The sequence below is a fragment of the Mustela erminea genome, chromosome 13 (assembly GCF_009829155.1).
Source record: "Mustela erminea isolate mMusErm1 chromosome 13, mMusErm1.Pri, whole genome shotgun sequence".
NCBI classification, from domain to species: domain Eukaryota; kingdom Metazoa; phylum Chordata; class Mammalia; order Carnivora; family Mustelidae; genus Mustela; species Mustela erminea.
Window position 1 is genome coordinate 38,327,507 of NC_045626.1, and position 19,822 is coordinate 38,347,328.

A 19,822-nucleotide genomic window follows, 5' to 3' on the forward strand; every position below is an offset into this window, starting at 1 on the left:
TAATCAAGTTACTGAGGACCAAACAAAAGGAAGAAGTTTCAGACAGTAATTGTTAGTTATTAATGCCAAGCGCTTTACATATGTGATTTCATTTCATCCCTGCCACATCGTCGCTGCTTCCTTGCAAGACATTAAGGTACTGTCTCTGTTTTGGAGAGAGAAAACTAGAGCTCAGAAAGGCTCAACAGCTTGCCAACCGTAACAAAGTCAACAAAATAGCAGAGCTGGGAGTCAGGGCCAGACCCATAATTTCGCACTTAAAATATTTGTCCTCAAAGCCCAGAACTGATGCAGAAAATTCAGTGTCTAAAGAAGTTCAATTTGGTTGCATCCCAAAAGTACTGAAATGGGAAGTTGATAAGGGCAGAGAGATCAAGTCATTTAACCACAGACATGAAAAAATTAAGAACTATCGGTGACAGTGATTGGCCCAGGAAATACTTCGGTTGAAAAAGCCAAAGGGTTTGCCCATGGACAGACTCAAAGAAGTCCCTGAATTAATGACCAGGTGACTTGTTTCTATTTGATACCATATGATACTTTTCCTTAAAACAGTCTAAACATTGTCGTTAAGAAATTGTCACACTGCTCTCATGGACTACGGCTCCTAGGCTTTTCTCCTTGCAATGATCACTACAGTAAATTATAATACTCGGCCAAGTCTTACTCATCAAGAAATAGCAGAAATTAACTATCGGTTTACAGTTCAAAGATAAATTTACTTTTACATGATTACATCAATGGCCTTTTTAATGTTCTGAAGTCTCTATGAAGTGAGACAAACTAAGGAACTAAGAGGAAGGTCACAGAGGGGACAACTGATTCCAGTTGGATGGACCTATATGTGGCAACAGAAGCCCAGCCAGAAGCAAAGTTATTTTATTACTTCACATTCTTGGAGTAGTATTTCCACCTCGACTATGGAAACTTACTGGTTAGTTAAAAAGGAGAGCCAAACGCCACCCATGGATTTTAGGGAACCTGGGGAAAATAGCAGAATAGTTCTGCACACTGGACATCTAAACAGATTTACTGATTTGCTTAGGAAGTGCTTTTATTCATAAGTCTTGCAAAGGTAAACTCCAGTGAAGCAGGATCCAAAAACAACAGATGCTGAATTGGTCTGTATATAATGAAAGCCTCATCCCCCCTGCACTCATCTGACTGCGACAATAAATGGTACAGTCAGCCCTCCTTCCAGAGCACAAGAGATATCTTAGAACTTGCTCTACTTCCCTCTGATTTAGGAAGCCACGTGGCATCACGATACCTGTTTAGCTATCAGAGGATATAATGCATACTTCATTTAAATTCACCATTCCACCAAGTTAATAGTGATTCATATGCATTTAGTGTTTCCAAAAGGAAGATTTGGTTCTATTTAAGCCCAGAACTTCAGGTGGAGGGGAGGACAATAAAATCAAACAGCATCCAGCAGTCCTATGAAGTTTTCTTCTGAAGATGATTCATTTTTCTTTAAATTAAACCTCTATTTTGCTGTATCTTACATTCCATCCAATGCTCAAGTGAAGCATCATGAGAATTCCTTCCTCCATAGTCAATTGCTTTCCTGATTCCCTCTTTGGAGCTTGGTCCTATTTCCCTGAATCAAACCATTTTTCCCACATTCTTTCTTTCTTCTTTTTTTTTAAAGATTTTATTTATTTATTTGACGGAGATCATAAGCAGGCAGAGAGGCAGGCAGAGGGGGGGGAAGCAGGCTCCCCACTGAGCAGAGAGCCCTATGGAGGGCTCTATCCCAGGACCCTGAGATCATGACCTGAGCCGAAGGGAGAGGCTTAACTCACTGAGACACCCAGGCACCTCCCGAATTATTTCTTTCTTTCTTTTCTTTTCTTTTCTTTTTTTTTTTTTTTTAAAGATTTTATTTATTTATTTGACAGAGAGAGATCACAAGTAGATGGAGAGGCAGGCAGAGAGAGAGAGAAAGAGAGAGAGAGAAAGAGAGAGGAGGAAGTAGGCTCCCTGCTGAGCAGAGAGCCCAATGTGGGACTCGATCCCAGGACCCTGAGACCATGACCTGAGCCGAAGGCAGCGGCTTTAACCCACTGAGCCACCCAGGTGCCCATCGAATTATTTATTTCTGATCAAATATTTATGGAACTTTTACAAAAAGTAAATGTAATAGAAAATGAAATCTATAAATGAGTGCTCCTTTGGGTTAAAAAAAAAACCAAATATCTTATTTTTAAGGAAAAAGTCAAGAGATAATTAAATGCACAGTGCAATCCATAGGCTCCAAACAGTGTACCTGCGTGTGCCGTGTACATGCACGTGGCATGTGTGTGTGTGTACGTGTACTGACAAAAATAGACCCTTAACACGGGTGTATGAATGATTTTATTCATTCTTTTGCCGTGTATATGATGAGGGCAGCTGAACAGAAGAACAAGTAGCTGGACTGTGGAGGTTCATGCAGCTTCATATTCTGACAAAACACACGGTTTTCACTTTTACTTTGTTCTTGCAGCTTTCTTAATAACAGATGTGATAAATAAGTAATGCAGAGCTCATTTTAAACACTTGCCTGAATATTTACAGAAGGGACTGGGTTTGGCCTCTGAAATACAAGCCAAAGAAAAATCAATGTTAAGGAAAGGACCAAGGGAAATCCCCCGTATGTAAAATTACAACAGAAACCAGGAAACTGAAGAATTAGGACAGATGTTTTATCCAATAAATATCATACACTGACAGGCAGCTTAGAAAATGATATCTTTTTGGCATTCAAACAAGAATGGTTTTTGTTTTTTTTTTTCCTAACTTCACTGGCACGATCACAAAACGAATGCCAGGATTTATACCTCAAAACCCCACAAGACTGCCTGCCCTTTCTGTAGGTGGACAAAATGAAGACAAGGAAAGGTTTTTTTTAAAAAGGTACAGAAATGTTATTTCTGCCTACATTTTGCTTGGCTGCCAAAACTAGGCAAAGCCAAAGACACAGTTAAAGGCTAATCTGCTTGTTTTAAATTCAGATAGGTAATGAGGTTCTTAGTATTTGCTGCTCAACTACCTCCACGCTCACTCACACTCAGACTCCCAAACCTCCCATCCCAAATATTCTATTTGGAAGCCTCAGGAGCAAAGAGAGATGGAAGATTCCTCGTCATCATGAGACAGTCCTGAAGGCTAGAGAACCTGGTGACTGCCGGCAAGACTGGATTTCTGACTCACAGAGTCTCCATGCTCTCCTCCTCTTCCCCTCATTCCTTCACCCTTCAGCTTCAAAAATGAGGTCAAACTAGAAAATATGGGTTAGAGCTCATATTTTTTAAAGTTGAATGACAGAAGCTTTGGGCACTACTCCCCCCAATGTAATTACTAATCCATTGACAAGTGTACAAGAGGGCTTTGACCTTTAAACCAAGACACAAAGAAGGGAGAAATTAGAACGCAGCCTTGACTTTGTCTCTCCCTCATCTTAAGTCTTGTCTGCCTCCTCAACTCCCATCGTCTCTGATCCAACCAACCAAGAACCTGCTGTGTTTCCTGAACACAGTGACTTGCTGTATTTATTGTACTCGCTCCGACTGTCCCTCATCCAAATACCCTTCTCCATTTCTTTGCCTGGAGAATTCATCTTGGCATAGCAACCTGGAACAGCTTCCCCCAAAGCCTTCCTGACTATGCCCCGCTCTGAGGTAGACTCACTCCTCCCCTTGCCTAGTTTCCTCGGAACCTAGTAATGTATTCGGGGCACTCTCTACAAACGATGCTTCTCTGCCTCTCACTACCCAAAAATCCAGCCACTCAGGGACTTACACATTGTTGCAAAGATAGTTGCAGAGCAGTTGATCTATAAATGTTTATTAAGCAAAACTGTCAAATTTGATTTTAATGAAATTTATCTAAAGTGTCTATTTTTAATGTCAATATTCAATTACTGATTTTTAGTTAAGAATTCATGGAAGGGGGGGCACCTGGGTGGCTCAGTGGATTAAGCCTCTGCCATTGGCTCAGGTCATGGTCTCAGGGTCCTGGGATCGAGCCCTGCATCGGGCTCTCTGCTCAGTGGGGAGCCTGCTTCCCCCTCCCTCTCTGCCTGCTGCTCTGTCTGCTTGCGCGCTCTCTCTCTCTCTCTCTGTCAAATAAATAAATAAAATATTTAAAAAAAAAAAAGAATTCATGGAAGGGGAAGACAGCAAAGCAGAGTTCAGTTATTATGGAAAAGCATACATAAAAAGTGAATTTCTTTTCTATCTTATGAAACTTTTTTAAAATCATCCTAAAATCAATTAGGGAAAATATGAAAACCAAATAACAAAACATCCTACGCATATCGGTGGAAAGTCACATGACCTGCCATGCACTGCAAATAAACTTCCTTCTGCCATCCTGACTTGTTGCCTTATTTTAAGAGGAAAGTCACAGTTTGGGGCTTTTCCATAGTAAAATAAAAATAATTCGAAAGCCAAAATTAGAAATCACAATGCTTATTTGAAATGGCAGGAGCTATGTGAGGGCAGAACCACACCGCAGACCAGGATCTGCACACAACAGAGTCCCTGCAACAACGATATTAATTGCTGTATGTCCCACTAAACCACATGATATAAGTAACAGGCTATCAGAGGTAACTGATGTTCCCAGGTCTAATGCAGGCAGGCAAACAGCCTTTGATCCATTTCATTTCTATCAGTTCTCCCTCCAATTACTCCCTTTCAATTTTCTGATCAAACTAGATGCTATCAAAATAGTTCTCTGTAGAAATAATCCTGACATTCGCTATAGGCTTAATATAGTTTTTATAAACAACAGATATAAATTGAAGAGCACAGAGTGTATTAGGGATAACGCTGTGCACAGTTAGAGTTCAATCACATTTTAAAAGAGAAACGAGTCTTAGAGGAAGCTTATTTATTTATGAATCATTCATTTAGTTGCAAAACTTTTGCTGAGCACCTCTGTGCCAGACACTGTATCGAATGCTGGAGGACAACAGCGAATAAAACCCAAGACCTATAAAGCTTTTTTTAATGTATTTTTTTCTAGGAACTGTGGTATAGAACTATTAATTCTATCTGAGGAAAACCAAGTGTGCGAAAACCTACAAATGATAATTAAAATTTGTTCTGAAAGATCAACAAGCACATAATTCAAAAGTATCCTCTGATGGCAAATAATCAAAGAAGCTTATATTTGGATTGTGTCCACTTTATGTATCATACTTACATTGAAATTGCTCATATCAGATGTTCTGGATATACATAGTAACAAAATACATGCCAAAAACTGTTAAAAATGACTTAATGAGGACCAGGCAAACCCCATCTGACCCCAAAAATCTTTCCTGGACTCCATTTCTCTCAGAGGAAAGGTAGTTCCTTAATCCTTTTTGGATCCAGACTAAGGAGAACTACCTTCTCTAAAAGCATTCCTTATTCCAAGATAGGTACAGATACTGGAATTTAAACAACTTCCCTCATTCCAACAGACAACATTCAAAGCATATGAGATTCCAAGAAAGGCCAGCAACTACATAGAGAAACACTGGAATTAAAATAATGTAAATAGCAATTATCCCCTAAGAAACTTTCAAAGGAGAAACTGTCTAAACATTTTACCTATTGATACTCGATAATATTTAGAATATCATCTGCTAATAAAATATAGCTAAAATAACTTAAAATTTTATTGTATGTTATATCCAGCTTTATTAGCCCAATAAAGCCCTCTTCTTAGGCAGAAGAGGTTTGCAGAAAAGGGAGCAAATAAAATAAGAGGAATGGCTAATCAGATGATAATTATACTAGCAATTTCTATCAATAAGAACATGATCCTAAACAAGATGTAATCAGGCTGATATCAGAGGCTACAAGTGATGCTCATCCAGTATCACAGAAGTGAATGGACTGAAGTTTTATTGCAGGAGACCCAATGGTTCACAGACACTTTGGTTTGCCCTGGACAGGACGCAGAAGCTCCCAAGTTAACTAGGAAGAACATTTGTCCACCGAGGGTACAGCTGTAGGAATCCCTCCTACAGGCACTCAATTTATCGCCGGAGCCATTGAGTTACACTAATATCTCTGGGTATCCATAAAAAATATCCCTTCAAACTCAGAAAAGAGAAACTCAAGCCAGAAATATCAGTATTTAATAGGAAAAGCATACCCTACAGGTACCAGATCTGTAGGTCCATCCAAAGCCTACAGATGTGTCGGAACAGATTCCTCTGTCAGAATTATGGACAGCAGTGACACGATGAACTGCTTGCACGGGGCAGAACAGTGGAAGCTATTTCTGTTATGCTGCACAATACCTATGATCTTCTACACTGCATTACATTCCTGAAACATCTACACAGAAATACAGCAATCCACTCAGAAAACCAGAAACAGCAAGAAGAGTATCATTAAAAGGTTGGTACAAGGTCAAGGGTGAACGCTTCCTCCACTTGTGGGCATCACCACTAAGTACTTTATCCTCTGACACATAAAAGACAACTCTAGTATATAATAAAAGGGAGTTAGATAAGGTACTGAGGTGGTTGGTTAACTGAGAAATGGCTATATGCTGTCGCTTTTAAAAGGAGAGAACGGGTTATCTGGCACCAATGAAAAATGTACTTTACTTTTTGAAGAATGGGTGATTTGTTCATATATTCTAATTATAAACTAATAAATCAAACAGAAAGCTGGCTAGTTAAGATGAGTTAACTGAGGGAAATCTTTAATTCTGGTTTATTTGAGAGGAAGTTTTCTTTTATTATGAAATCACACTCTTTGCAATCTTTATCTGGATATTATGAAATGTTTCAGAGCTCAAGAAAAAAAGGGAAAAGTACACTTAAATGGGTCACTTTATCTTCATTTTGAAACTTTCTTTTCTTCCGTGACCTAGGCTATTAAAACTGACCAAAATCCATTTATACAAGAACAAAGTTCACAGTTCAAGGGGAAGTATGTAAGAAAAAGAGGTCCCTAATGGGTAAAAGAAACGGAAAATAGTAAACGGAAAATTTATGAAAGAGCTGGGATAAGTCATTTGAAGAAGTTAAGATGAAGGGGTGGTATCTAGATGATGCCCAGCTGTTCCTCATCATCAGACTGGGGGCGGGGGGAGAAAATTAGTTTAATTAAATGCACGTAAAGATTTCAGCATAAGGAAAACATTCTTGACTATAAAGGTTATCAAAACACAGAGACAAATATAAAGGAGCCTGAGATTCCTATCTCTCTGGACATTTACTATTAGAATATTACCTAGCTAAATTGACTGGCTTAAGTCAAATGCTGGCTTGGGGTCCAGCCCACATGAACTTGAAGTCCCTCGTACTTCTCATGAATGCTACGGGCTGGGTTGAAAGAAGGGAGAAAAAGGAAAGAGTGGGCAGAGGAGGTCTGATATCCTGCTAATGGTCATTTCTGACTATGAAGAGTATTCTCTTTCCTCCATATTTTCTTCCATGTGTAACTAAAACAATATAATTTTCACATACTTAAGTTTCTCTGGGCCACCAATGTAGAACAGGTGTCTCCATGAGCTAACAAAGCTGTTAAGGAAAAAGAAATGTTAAAGCAAAGACAAATTAGCTTAACCTAGGAAAATCAGGGGACCGGTCCAATCGCTGAAATAATCCCCTTCCCTCATGGGCAAGATTCTAAGGAGTGGCTGGCAGGTAGAAGTTCATCCCGAACAGCCAGATGAAGGCACAGATTCCATCCTAAGTACCATCACGTGGGGGCAACCACAGACTAGCAACTGAAAAAACCCCAGCCCAACAAGACCGATACCACCACAAGAAAAGAAACACCAAAGAGGTTACCAACGTCCTCCAAAGTTACTCGAAACGCTGTCGTTGCAACTCCACAGTCCCCTCGTTTTCTTTTCCCTGATCCCTTGTATGAAATTGCCACTGATAAACTGTCAGTGTGACTACTCCCTGAGGGCACGTAAACCTTCATTAGTACACTTCTCACTTCCTCCAGGAGGCTCCTCATCTGTGTGTAATTGATGTCTCAACAGAGATCCTATCCACACACTTCAGGCCATCTTAAAGCACTTTTCACTTCTGAAAAAAGACCCCTTAAACTGCGGCCTCCGAGCCAATGAAAACAAAGAGTGAGCTGAATAATGTTTCATTAAGTTAACACAACCCTGCCAAGAATCATACGATCAGAAACCCACTTATAAAGCTGGCCATAAAGAATAATGAAAAAGGACCATATAAAATTCTTCAAATGTTGCAATCATTATTTACACTGGGATCTAAGGACTAAAATATAGGATATATGTTCTCTATAATTTTTTTTCCCTAAATAGAGACTTTTAAAATACTAATTCCCCTGCTAGAGTACTGCTTCCTCCCTGAAAGCCATTAGGGTTAATAACAAGCAGAACCTTTTTTGATCTCTGTGGATGAAAATTGTACATTCTCTAGTTTCCTTATTTTAATAAATAGGATGGTCGCTTTTGATTTTAAACTTGTAATATAAATCAGGGCCATGGAAATTCATTTTTTTTCTTGTTAATAACAATTTATAAATAGAAGGTGAAGAGGGTGAAGACTATCTAGTGATGCCATCATTTCATATAAAATATGTATGGGTTTTGCAGCCAGGAATGCACTGTAAGTCAACTGTAAGTGAGCAAACTCATGATATACCAATGTATTATGCTCGGAAAACAACTCCGACACAAATATACCCATAGATCTCTGACTAAAATAGCTCATAAAATTCAAAATATTTTCTTTGGGTGACAGAGATCTATACTTATATTGGCATAAATGGTTATGGGTTGTCAACAGAGATATATCAAGTGATTCACCTAAATCACTCTTCAATCTCCAGAGCTAAAGTCCATGACATCTGAAGAGTTTACTTTCTGGAGTCTGTATGTCTAATTCTTATTAACTTGAGAAACTGTTTGGTAGGAGTCAAAGAAACATACACAAAACTATAGCTCTGTGTGTCTTGCAAATCCTATAATCAATAATATGCCACCTTCCCCACTCTGTAAAACTTTTCAAAAAGCTTTAAAACAAAGTATCTTGGCAAAAGATCACCCATTTAATGAGAATATTTCTCTGGCCAACTGATTGCAAGAAGAGGACTCAAGCATTACTATTATCATCTCAGATCTAAAATTTCAACTGTTATTGATTGGAATCAAGCTACTAAGATTTTCTATTACCAGTTTTTTTTTAAAGTGTCTTTTTTAAAAAAGAAATATTTCTGTGCTTACCCTGTTTAATGGTACAGCAAATGGCAGTTGATATTTATTAATGTGAAAGAATTCTATGGTAGCAGAGGCTTATTCTTTGGATTGCCACAAGGGTATGTTACCAATTGAAGGTTATTATTCACCTCAGCACTTCCCACTCTTTCATCCCAAAGGAGGAATGGGAGAGGAGAAGGGGGAAAAAAAAAAAAAAAAACAGATGGTGGGACCCTCCCCTCCCCATTTCCTTCCCCTGTCATTCTCTCCCTGCCCTGGCTCCCAACCCCACACATTCCCCCACCTTCTCTCTCTCTCTCTCTCTGATTATATTTTCAAAGTATATTTGTACAGCTGCTAGAAGTAGAGAAACTGTATCCATTCTAACTTCTGGTTCAAATATGTATTAGAAACAAAATCAGAAAGGAAATCACCTGAACTGCTTCAGTTTCATGAACCGTATTATTGATTTGTAAGAAGTCATGTGGTATCCTACTCCTTAATTCAGATAAGCCAGGGGTTCCTCTTTGTCAAATTCTCAAGTCTATAATCAGAACAGATTTGTACAAATGTGGGAAAAGCAAAACTGTATCAATGACTCCTGGCTAACAGTGTTCCCTGGGATCCCAAGGGAGGATCACGGCGGTTAGAGCCTGGGTTTTATGCGTGCCACTTGGATGAGATATTTTTCACAGGCAAAAATAAATAAATAAATAAAAATAGGAAATTTTTAAAAAATAACAGAGCCTAGAAAGATTATTTATCTCATAGGAACATTATGAGGATTAAACCAGATACGGCTTACAAAGTCTGGACAGTGGAGGCAGTCCTTTTCAATATCTAAGTGTGGCAAGTTTGATGGGTTTTACACAGAAGTATATGGTATTTATGTGAATAGGAAATATCCTTGTCCTAAAAAGAAGCAATCATGGTTTGCCATAAGATGCAAACAAAAGTGGGAAAGTCAAGGAATACTCATGGAAACTTGCTATTTACTATCCGTTCAGTGATTCCCCAAAACAATTTCTTTAATGCAACTTCAAAGGAGAGACCAGAAAATTTAGTCTTGGTCACATTAGCTGGAGATGTGCAGGTATGTGTTATTTTGGGATGGGTGACCTCTATTCCAGGCTCAGCTCCATCCCATAACACGAGGCTGGGCAAACCGGGGGCTGCTGAATTTCAGCTGCGGCTGATGGTCCCTTCAGTCAGGCCACTGCGGAAGAGCGTGAACGCTCCAACCGTTCGTGACAGCCTTACACTGGGGTTCCTTCTTCCTTTCCTCTCATCTCCGACACACATTCCATAATATTTTCCTAACCTCAATTTCGTGTATTCACCTCTCAAGTCACTTGTCCTGCTAACTCATTTTCTGTGGAACACCAGATCAAACAATCCTTCCACACCAAGAAGACCTCCCCCTTCACACCATCCCTCACATAATCGTGTCCTTACCTCCACAACCACCTCAGCTACCGTGGAGGCTGATCTTAACTACTCCATTTCATGCACCCTTAACCCCTTCATCCCTCTCTCACTTCTTCATTCACACCTGGCAAAATCCCAACTCTGGTCAAGTCCGACTCTGTACCGACTCTGCACTTGTTAACAGTGGTCATGAACATGACTGGAAAAAGTACAGCCATGTTGTCTAGTCTTGTATCAAATTCAGAATTAGCAACCTTGAAAGTGTACTTAATGCTGCCTGACTGTAGACAAACATTTTATATAGTCTCCCTGAATCTGCAAAACTACCTCCCTGGTCCTCATCCTGAGCTGAAGAGTTTGTTTCCTATTTCACTGAGAAAAACGAAGCAATAAAAAGCAACATAAGCCCCTCCCACATATACTCTCCTACCTTCACTTCTATCCAAATACCTTGACTCTTCCCCTCTGCTTCCTTAGAGCACCTGTCTATACCCCTAAAAAAGGCCAGTCTCTTCATCCATTTACTAGAGCCCATTTCCTCTGCTCTAATCAAGCACATGGCCACAGGACAACTTCCTCATTATCAAATTTTCCTCCTCAACTGGATTTTACGCAGCAGTCTAGAATTCTTCTCCTGTTTCTCTCTAATATCAAAAAATTACTTTTTTGGATTCTACTTTTCCTTTTTGCCATTTTCCCATTTCACTTCTTCCCTTTACCTCAAAAATCATTGAAAGCATCAGCTACATTTGGGGTCTCTATTTTCTGTCTCCCACCCTTTGAGCCCACTCCATTCAGGCTGTGGTCTCACCACTAGGAATTGTCATTGTCAAGTTCATCAACAACCTCAAAAAGCTAAATCCAATGGTTATGCTCAGTCTTCATTATGAGTTGATATATCTAAAAGTAGCTGACACATCTGAAGTGCTTTCACTCCAGAAACACTCTCTTTACTTGGCTTCCAGAACAGACAACATGCTCTCCTCTCCATTTATCCTCAGTCTCATTTATTGTAATTATTTTCCATACCTTCTCCAAGCTCTTAAAATTCAAATACCCCTGAGCTCAGTTTTTGAGCTTCTTCTCCTTTCTATTTCCCTTCAGTTCCCTTGTGATCTCATCCAGTTTCTCGTGTTTAAATATTGTCTATAAACCAACCACTTCCAAATGTATATCTCCACCAAAGTCTTCCCCATAAATTCAGGACAGATAAGTCCAATTATTTAACACGTCCACTCTGGTGGTAAAAATGAATGCCATACTTAATATGTTCAAAACTGAGCTCCTGATCAACAACCCCTGTCCCTGAAACTAATTCACTTCCAGATTTTTCCATCTAAGTTAAAGAGAGTGCTAATTCTATTTGCTAACACTTATAATTTGGGGTTATCTCCAACTTCTTTCTTTATTGCATAACCATGCTAATTCCAGCAGCTCCTGCTGGATCTAGCTTCAGACATATCCAGAAGCCAATCACTTTTCAGTATATCCTCTGCTACTCCTTTTTTCAATCCACCATCACTTCTTATCTAGATTATGGAAATAGCTTTCTAACTGGTCCCTCCCTCTGTTTTTGTCCTTTATCCCCACCCTCATATATATTTCTGTAATTAGTGCTTCCGCTATACTTTGCTCCTGCTAAAATCTAAGTGAGATCCTTGTGTCTCTAGCTCAAAATCCTGTAAGAGGTGAACATCTTGCTCAAAGCAAAAGGCAAGATCAAGGCACTAGAGTATCTGGCCCTATAACTTCTGGGACTTCACATCTTACCATCCTCTCCTTTGTTCACTCTGGCCTTCAGCCACAATGGTCTCTTGATATTCCTGGAGCATTCCAGGCACTCTCCAGCTTCAAGGCCTTTGTAATAGCTGCATCTTCACCTAGAACTCTTCCTCTTAAATACCTGCTCCCTTAACTCCTTTCAGATCTTTTCTCCTATTACTCCTCTCTCTCTTATCTCATTCAATTTGCCCCATATCACTTTTTGGCACTGAATAAGCTACACATTTTATACATTTATTTTGCTTATTACCTGTCTCTCTACAAACCTAAGATCCGTGAGAGGTCTCTTTTTGTTCTTGCTTTTTACTGCATAAAACTATTATGTATGAAGCACATAATAGAAGCTCAATATACAGGTTGAGAGAGAGAGAGAGACAGAGCACACAAGTGGTCACTAAAGCAGGCAGGGCAACAAGAGGAAGGACCCAATGATTCCCCTTCATCCTCCTAAAGACAAACAGTTTGCCCCATTTACCAGCCCTTCCAGAAAGGCAGAAATATTGCTATGCATCTTCCTTGTTCCCTCTGTAACCACAAGGACCTGTCGAAGTTCACAGTACTAGCACACAACGGTGTGGAGCTGAGTTTTTTAAAAGGTGTAAGGATCAGGACAACAAATTCAGTGAAAGTTGGCTTAAAAAAAAAAAAAAAGAAGTCTACAGAGTCAACATCAGCCTTTTTTACAAAGAATCTGTTGTTTCCTACCTTAATTCACAACCTCTATTGCAGATCAGATAGGCACCAAAGCAAAATAAGTCTCATGGGGACTATCAGAAAGCAGACCAGCTTGAAGGGCAGAAGTGTCCAGTCAGAATACAAAGAGACTCCTATGGCTGTTAATAAAATGAATGGCTTTGGGCTATTACTGAAATGCGATATTTCTGCAAGGATCCTTTAAGGTTTGTTTGTTTAAAGATAATTTACTGATTTCTATGAGTCCACCAACCGAGGCTTTAATGACACAGTCTTCCTCCCAAATCATGCTCTGGGTCTACTCTGTGGGACTAGTGGGTAGGGTAGGAAAAAGTCCAGCAGTGTTGGTGGAACAAAGATTTGTTAAAACTGCAGTACGGAAATTACACACCAATGGAATCATAATGTAAATGTTTCGAGAAAGATAAAAATGAATTAACATGGATAGAATTCAGAGGCAGAAAATGCCCCCTTAGAATTCTGGAAGGGTCACTCACTTTTCAAGAGTTTCGAATGAATATAACTTATTTGGCCCAAGTTTCCTTGGGAGGAATATTAATCCTAGGCTTCATTTACAAAGGACAAACCTAAGAACAAAGCTGTCACAAAACTACTCGTGATGACAAGAAAAAGAAACATAATCAGAGAGAAAATATTAGCATTCTCTGCCTCACAGAAGAATAAAACCACTAGATAACTCCAGCAACACTCTCACCTTACAGGAGAAACATACTGATAACACTCAAGAATATTATCCAGAAAAGCCTATTGTTAAAAAAAAAAATAAAAGGCAAAGAATGCATGCTTTCCTTTCGTGCCAACCTTTTGAATCAAAATTATTTGATAATGAATCTATGCAGGAGGTAAACACTTAGAGAAGGAATTGTATCTCTAACGGTTGGGAATTCAATCAGTGAATTCCTGGAATTCTGTATAACTTGTAAGAGAATAAGGTTTATATCTTGACATTCCTCACACCTACCTCCATCTCCTTCTCCGCTGGCATTGGCCTCCGCCATTTCCGCGCCATCCAGTTCAGATTCACAGCCTAAATCCAATGTTCCGTCAGCTGGGCATGACGACTCCTCTTTCTATATTATTTAAAAAAAAAAAAAATGAAGACTTATGATGGAGATGTACTGGCAACTGAAAACAATTAAAATATTTTCAGGATCCTAACGTATTACCACTATTATTTGTGATTTGGAATTTCAACAGATTTATATCTTAATGTAAAATCACTCCTTTAAAAACCAAACCAAACCAAACCACTGGGAAAAGCACACTGCCACAAGATGATTTTTTAGGTCTTTTAAAATCTATATAAAAGTTTCCTTTTGGCATACATGGTTACCTTTTTTTTTTTTTTCCCAATTCTACTGTCTTCCTTATATTAGGAAATGGTTTCATAAGTGAGAATTTTACCAGTAAATTAAATACCCAAGTAGCTACAAAAAGCAACTGAAATAATACAAGTCTTTTTAATTAACATGTGTAATTTTCTGAAACACACAATGAGAAGGGTTTAATGCTTAGTAGCAGAGAAAGAACCCCTGCTTCTTTGCCAGGTATAACTTTCAGCATTAAAAATGCCCTTCTCAAAGGACATTAATGAACATTAAATGTAATCCATCATATATTAAAGCAGTGAATTATTTTTAACTTATAAGAAATAATACACTGATTTTATTTGTTCCAAGTTACACAACCATGTGTAGATCATCAGCTTTTATCCTCTGGAATTTTTCATCTTAGACAGCATTTCCCATTCTAGTTGGAAGTTATACTAAAATAATTAAGATTCCATTATCTGAAGTTTTTTATTTCATTTCTCTATTTTTCTCACACAAGTATGAATTATTTAAAATTCCCTTGATATTACTGCTGTTTTAAAATTGAATAATTAATTTAAACCAGCATCTTTTTGAGATGAATGGATAAATTTATTTTTATAAACGACAGAAATGCATACAGGTGTGAAGTCTGTATATCAGCTTATGGTCATTAAGTCAAATAGTTTACAGCAACTGTGATCATCTTAAACCCTTGGCTGAAGATTCATGGCACTCCTCCATGTAAATTTTTAAGAATCAAGAATTTTAAGGAAGCCACAACTATTTTCCGTTACCATATGTTAGAGAGAAACCACAGATATGCTTTCCTTGAAGAAAAATGTCATTGTTTATTCTTAATATGAAATCATTTTTTAAGACATCTGAAAACATTTAAAAGGCACAGGGGTCATTTTTCTACCCTTCACCCAAATCTAATTTTGTTTACCTTCACATGTCTGAAAAAATGCATGATACACAGTAATAACAGACATAATATGCAGAATAATCCGACTTACTTTGAGAGCATAAAGGCCTGACTTTCCAGGGATTTTGAAGAATGTTCCATCCCCTATTCGAGTGTTAGTGTGAAGCATTGCATTCAGACAGGCTAATGGAGAAGTTCCACTAGAAAATAAAAGTGTGCAAAAGTGAAGCAATCTGAGATGCAATTTCTGTAGCAAAATGGTGCTCTCTGTCTCTCTCTCTCTCTCAAAAAAAAAAAAAAAAAAAAACCAAAAAAAAAAAAAACCTTCTCACATGCCTTTTTAAAATATCCTCCCAACCCCAAAAACATCTACATTACAATAACAGGCCAGTCCAGTTTTGCCAAAGTTAATCAGATGCATCTGTCTTATAGGCTTCAGGCAAAAAGTCTCCTGAATTGAAATTATGCTTTTATTCATAAAGCAACCAACACTCTATATCAAAGAAACCAAAGCCCAAACGTTTATGTGCTGTTATTTTACAAATAATACCATGAAGCCTCAGTTTTTAAATATTACAGACAACTTGATGGTTGCACTTGAGTGATCAAATAAACCAAGTTCAAGGACAGCTCCATCCTATAGGTTGAAAAGCAACAAAAGAATAATGAGAAACCAGGGAAGAGCTGATTTGAAATTACAAGTGTTTAAGTTACCCACAGGATTACATTTCTCACATGGCCAAATAAAAAATCTATATCTGTGTTTATACCTGATACAGCTTCTACAATGACATCCTTTTCTCAGAGTTGTCAATAAAAAAATAAGTGTTTGGGAATTCTGCCCAGCTTTATGTTCTGTAGTAAAGATGCAAGTGACAGAATTATGAAAACAGATTTTTTAAAGATATCAACTGGCATTAAACTAATGATTAAAAACTTCAAAGCACATTTGTACAAACATTATTGAAATGTATTCATTATACCTAAGAAAGATGTTCGTAAAATGTAAAATGCACGTGTTAAGTATTTTCTGGTGTAGACTTTAGAACCTCTTTTGGGTTTTGCTTGCATAAACTAGAATTTAGAGCCAGAATTATTACTTTCACTTACTTACGCTTCCATGTACATTTCACTTCCTAATATGCTGAAAGATCAATATTTGGTTGAACCACTATTGAGGAGAAGCCCTACTCCACCCCATTTGTGACTTAGGGGTTCTGGGTATTTAACCCAAAATATTCTCAGATAAGATTATGGAGCTCTAGGATAGGAAGGTTTGAATTTCCATGAAAGAAACAATATTTTATGTTTCTAAATAAAGAGTTTCTAAAAACAAAAATTAGGAAATCTCTTACCTACTATGAAAATTCACCAATAAAATGAAAAAAAGTGAAATCTATATATATATATCTCCTTTGTATGTATGTGTATACACACACACACACTTATATACACACACATATGTATATATATACATATATGTGTGTACATATACATATATGTGTGTGCATATACATATATGTGTGTATATATAAGTGTGTGTGTGTATGGCATATAAACTCATATATACGACATATAAACCCATCAAGTTATAAATGTTTATGAGTATTATAATAAGAAGAACATAGTATTATTTTAGGAAGTAGCTTCTCTGTGCCAACATGTCAGTATGATCCCAATGGATCTGATAGGAAGCGAGTGCCCTAATCTGAATGTGCTCAGAGAACAATGTAGTAATAACACTAAAGTATACCTGGTAATTGCAATGTATGTGCTTATGTAATATCTTTCTTCGTGAAGCTTCTTCAAGTTTACAGACCTCGTTTCATTATTTTTCCTCACAAAAGACTTTCTGCTCATATTTCAAGTGGGCCAGGCATACCTTATACAGTAAAGTAAATTCATCTCCCCCAGAAATATCTCTGTCCATGAACAAATTCCAGATAAATAATGTTGTACATGTTATGCTGAGCACTCTGAAATGCTTATTTTTGTCATTTCCTTTTAGATAAAAGCACAGACAATTTGAAGCTAGGAAATTATTATGCCAGATTTGTGGAGTTTTAATTTAGTGAAACTGTCAGAAACACAGACTTTCTGTAGGGACTTGGCAAGAGGATGTTAACACTACAAGTAAAAAAGAATCCAATACATAAAAATGAAAGAATGTAGACTTTTAAAAATATAATAAAATTGTCCACCTAACATCAAACCTCACACACATTCTTCCTGTTTTTTCCTAAAGTCCTAAAGATGAACGTGAAAGAATAATACAGATTTCGAGACAACTAAATAATGCTGAACAAATATAATTTACCATCACTATAATTTACATTTTCTTTCTAAGGTACAGTAAATGAAAGATAATTTTGGAAGATAAATTGAATATTAAGTAGCAGTTTAATGCTATGCTTGCTGCAAATGTAAGTGATAAGCACCCAGTTTCATATAAATAATAAGCTCTGTTGAGCATGAATATATTATTAAATTATACTGTTTATTAATTCCATAAACTCAAGATTTACTATGGAAATATTTAAAAATATGTACTTCACAATCACATGACAGTATATCTCCAAGTCTCAATGATCACTATAATTCTCTCAAATCTTTCCGGAAACAAACATCTGAAATTTGTCTTATTTCAAAACTAAACAACATTTGCATTTTAGAAGAATAAGAAAATAATCTGCAATAAAATGCAAATTTTACATCTCAAATCACTGGCTGATTAGTCACTTAATTGTAAACATACCACCTGTATTTCTGAACAGAAAAAAAAATTAATTATATGATCCATTTTATTTAAAAACAATAAAACGATAGCATCAATAGAGTTAAATGCTTAATAAAAGGTAACTTTCATCTAATGCAGAATACGCATAGGAAAATGAATTTTTTAAAAGTTTTTCATACCATTTACTTATTGCTATTATTCTCAACAACTCTACACAGTCTAGAAAATTTGGATTGCTATTCCTGAAGAAATGAATGTCTTAATGAACTTGTCATTAAACATTAATAAATAAAAAAGTCTTATTTATATATTTTTATTATTTTCATATTTTAAAAAGCCAGAAAGTATGCCTTGGCCCACTTTAAGCAAAACATATTTATATTCATACATACTTAAATATGTTTATATATGAATATATATTACAATGATTTATTGTGCGTGTGAAGGAAGGTGAGGTAAATATATGTAAAAAGTGTATCCTTAGATAGCATGAGCACCTATGTAACAATTCATATTTTTAATGAATTAAAAACATTTCACTTACAGTTGAGGCAAGGGTTTAATTGATTCAGTTGAAATTTAAAAGTTAAAAATTCTGTAATAAAATATGTGTATGTGTATATGTATACCTGAACTAATAAAGCATCAACATTTTCACAACAACAAAACTCTGAACTTTCAAAAGTTACTTACTTTCTAAAAAGATGGGTTGGAAGAATCATGGTGTCCCGAATTTTAAAATGAAAACCAAGGAAAAAAGGAAGAAAAAAAAGTTAGTTTTTCAACTTAGAATGCAATTCTGCATCTTACCATTTCAATAAACAGGACACTACATAAGAAACACACCAATCTTGTAGATTTGGCTGCCATTGGGGAGGAAAAACTGGGGAGCTGGGGTAAAAGGCAACTCGAACCTCCTTCTCTAATGCCTCGACCACATTTTGACTTTGTCTGCAATGCACATATATTTCTATATTAGGAATATAATTAGAAATAAGCAAAAAGGACAATATTTGTCCCTAATTCTTTTTTTTTCTACCATTCCTGCAATTGGGCCCTTCCCTATACACCTGCCAGGGTAGATATACAGCTTATTCTACTTGTTTGTCTTTCTCCCTAGACTGTAGGGTTGTGGAACCCTTCTGGTTTGTTTTCATTTCCCACAACCCCTGAAGCAGAACAGGGGTGGAATTTGGAGGCAGGGGAGCAGGCATAATTTAAACTGTCTAGACATCAAAGAACCCCCAGAGATGCTTTGCAGAGCCCTGGTGCTGTGTGAACTACAGGAAAACCATTGCTTTATCACATCAAATTGCTGACAGAACACATAAAATTTTACTAATAGTGCACACTTAGTGAAGGGAATGGATGGCTTATCTATTTTAATAATTTTTAAAACCACACAAAAAAAGCCAGGGAATGCAATTGGAAGAATATTTATAGACATGACAAAAAATATATCATAATTGTGGTCCTCCATTCCTTTAGGTATAAAATAATAATGCTGTACAATATTTTTAAGTAACCAAAATTTTTAACTACTTTACTAAGTATCTCTTAAAAATGTGAGATGAAAGCTTTTCCTAAAAACATTTTAATCTCATTTTTCAAACATGGGAACATCAAACAATTAATCCCGAACAACGTGAATCTAATAACTCAACAAATGCAAGAAGCAACTGTTAAACAGCATTTATTGGGTTATTAACAGTTATTGTGCTAATTGTCATTAATACA

At 37.0% G+C, this 19,822-nt stretch overlaps 1 protein-coding gene across 10 annotated transcripts in view; it reads right to left on the reverse strand.

Annotated features, from left to right (window-relative positions):
• Nucleotides 1-19,822, reverse strand: part of ASXL3 (ASXL transcriptional regulator 3) — a 183,707-nt gene that overhangs the window by 101,396 nt on the left and 62,489 nt on the right. For 5 of the 10 annotated variants that reach the window (XM_032310805.1, XM_032310806.1, XM_032310807.1 and 2 more), the window contains 3 exons: nt 18,779-18,781; nt 15,440-15,548; nt 14,072-14,180 (listed from right to left, as the gene is read on the reverse strand). In XM_032310805.1, coding sequence (XP_032166696.1) covers nt 14,072-14,180; nt 15,440-15,517 — 187 coding nt within the window. In that variant the 5' untranslated portion in view covers nt 15,518-15,548; nt 18,779-18,781. The remainder of the gene's footprint in view (nt 1-14,071; nt 14,181-15,439; nt 15,549-18,778; nt 18,782-19,822) is intronic. The other 5 variants (XM_032310801.1, XM_032310802.1, XM_032310804.1 and 2 more) reach the window with 1 other exon arrangement.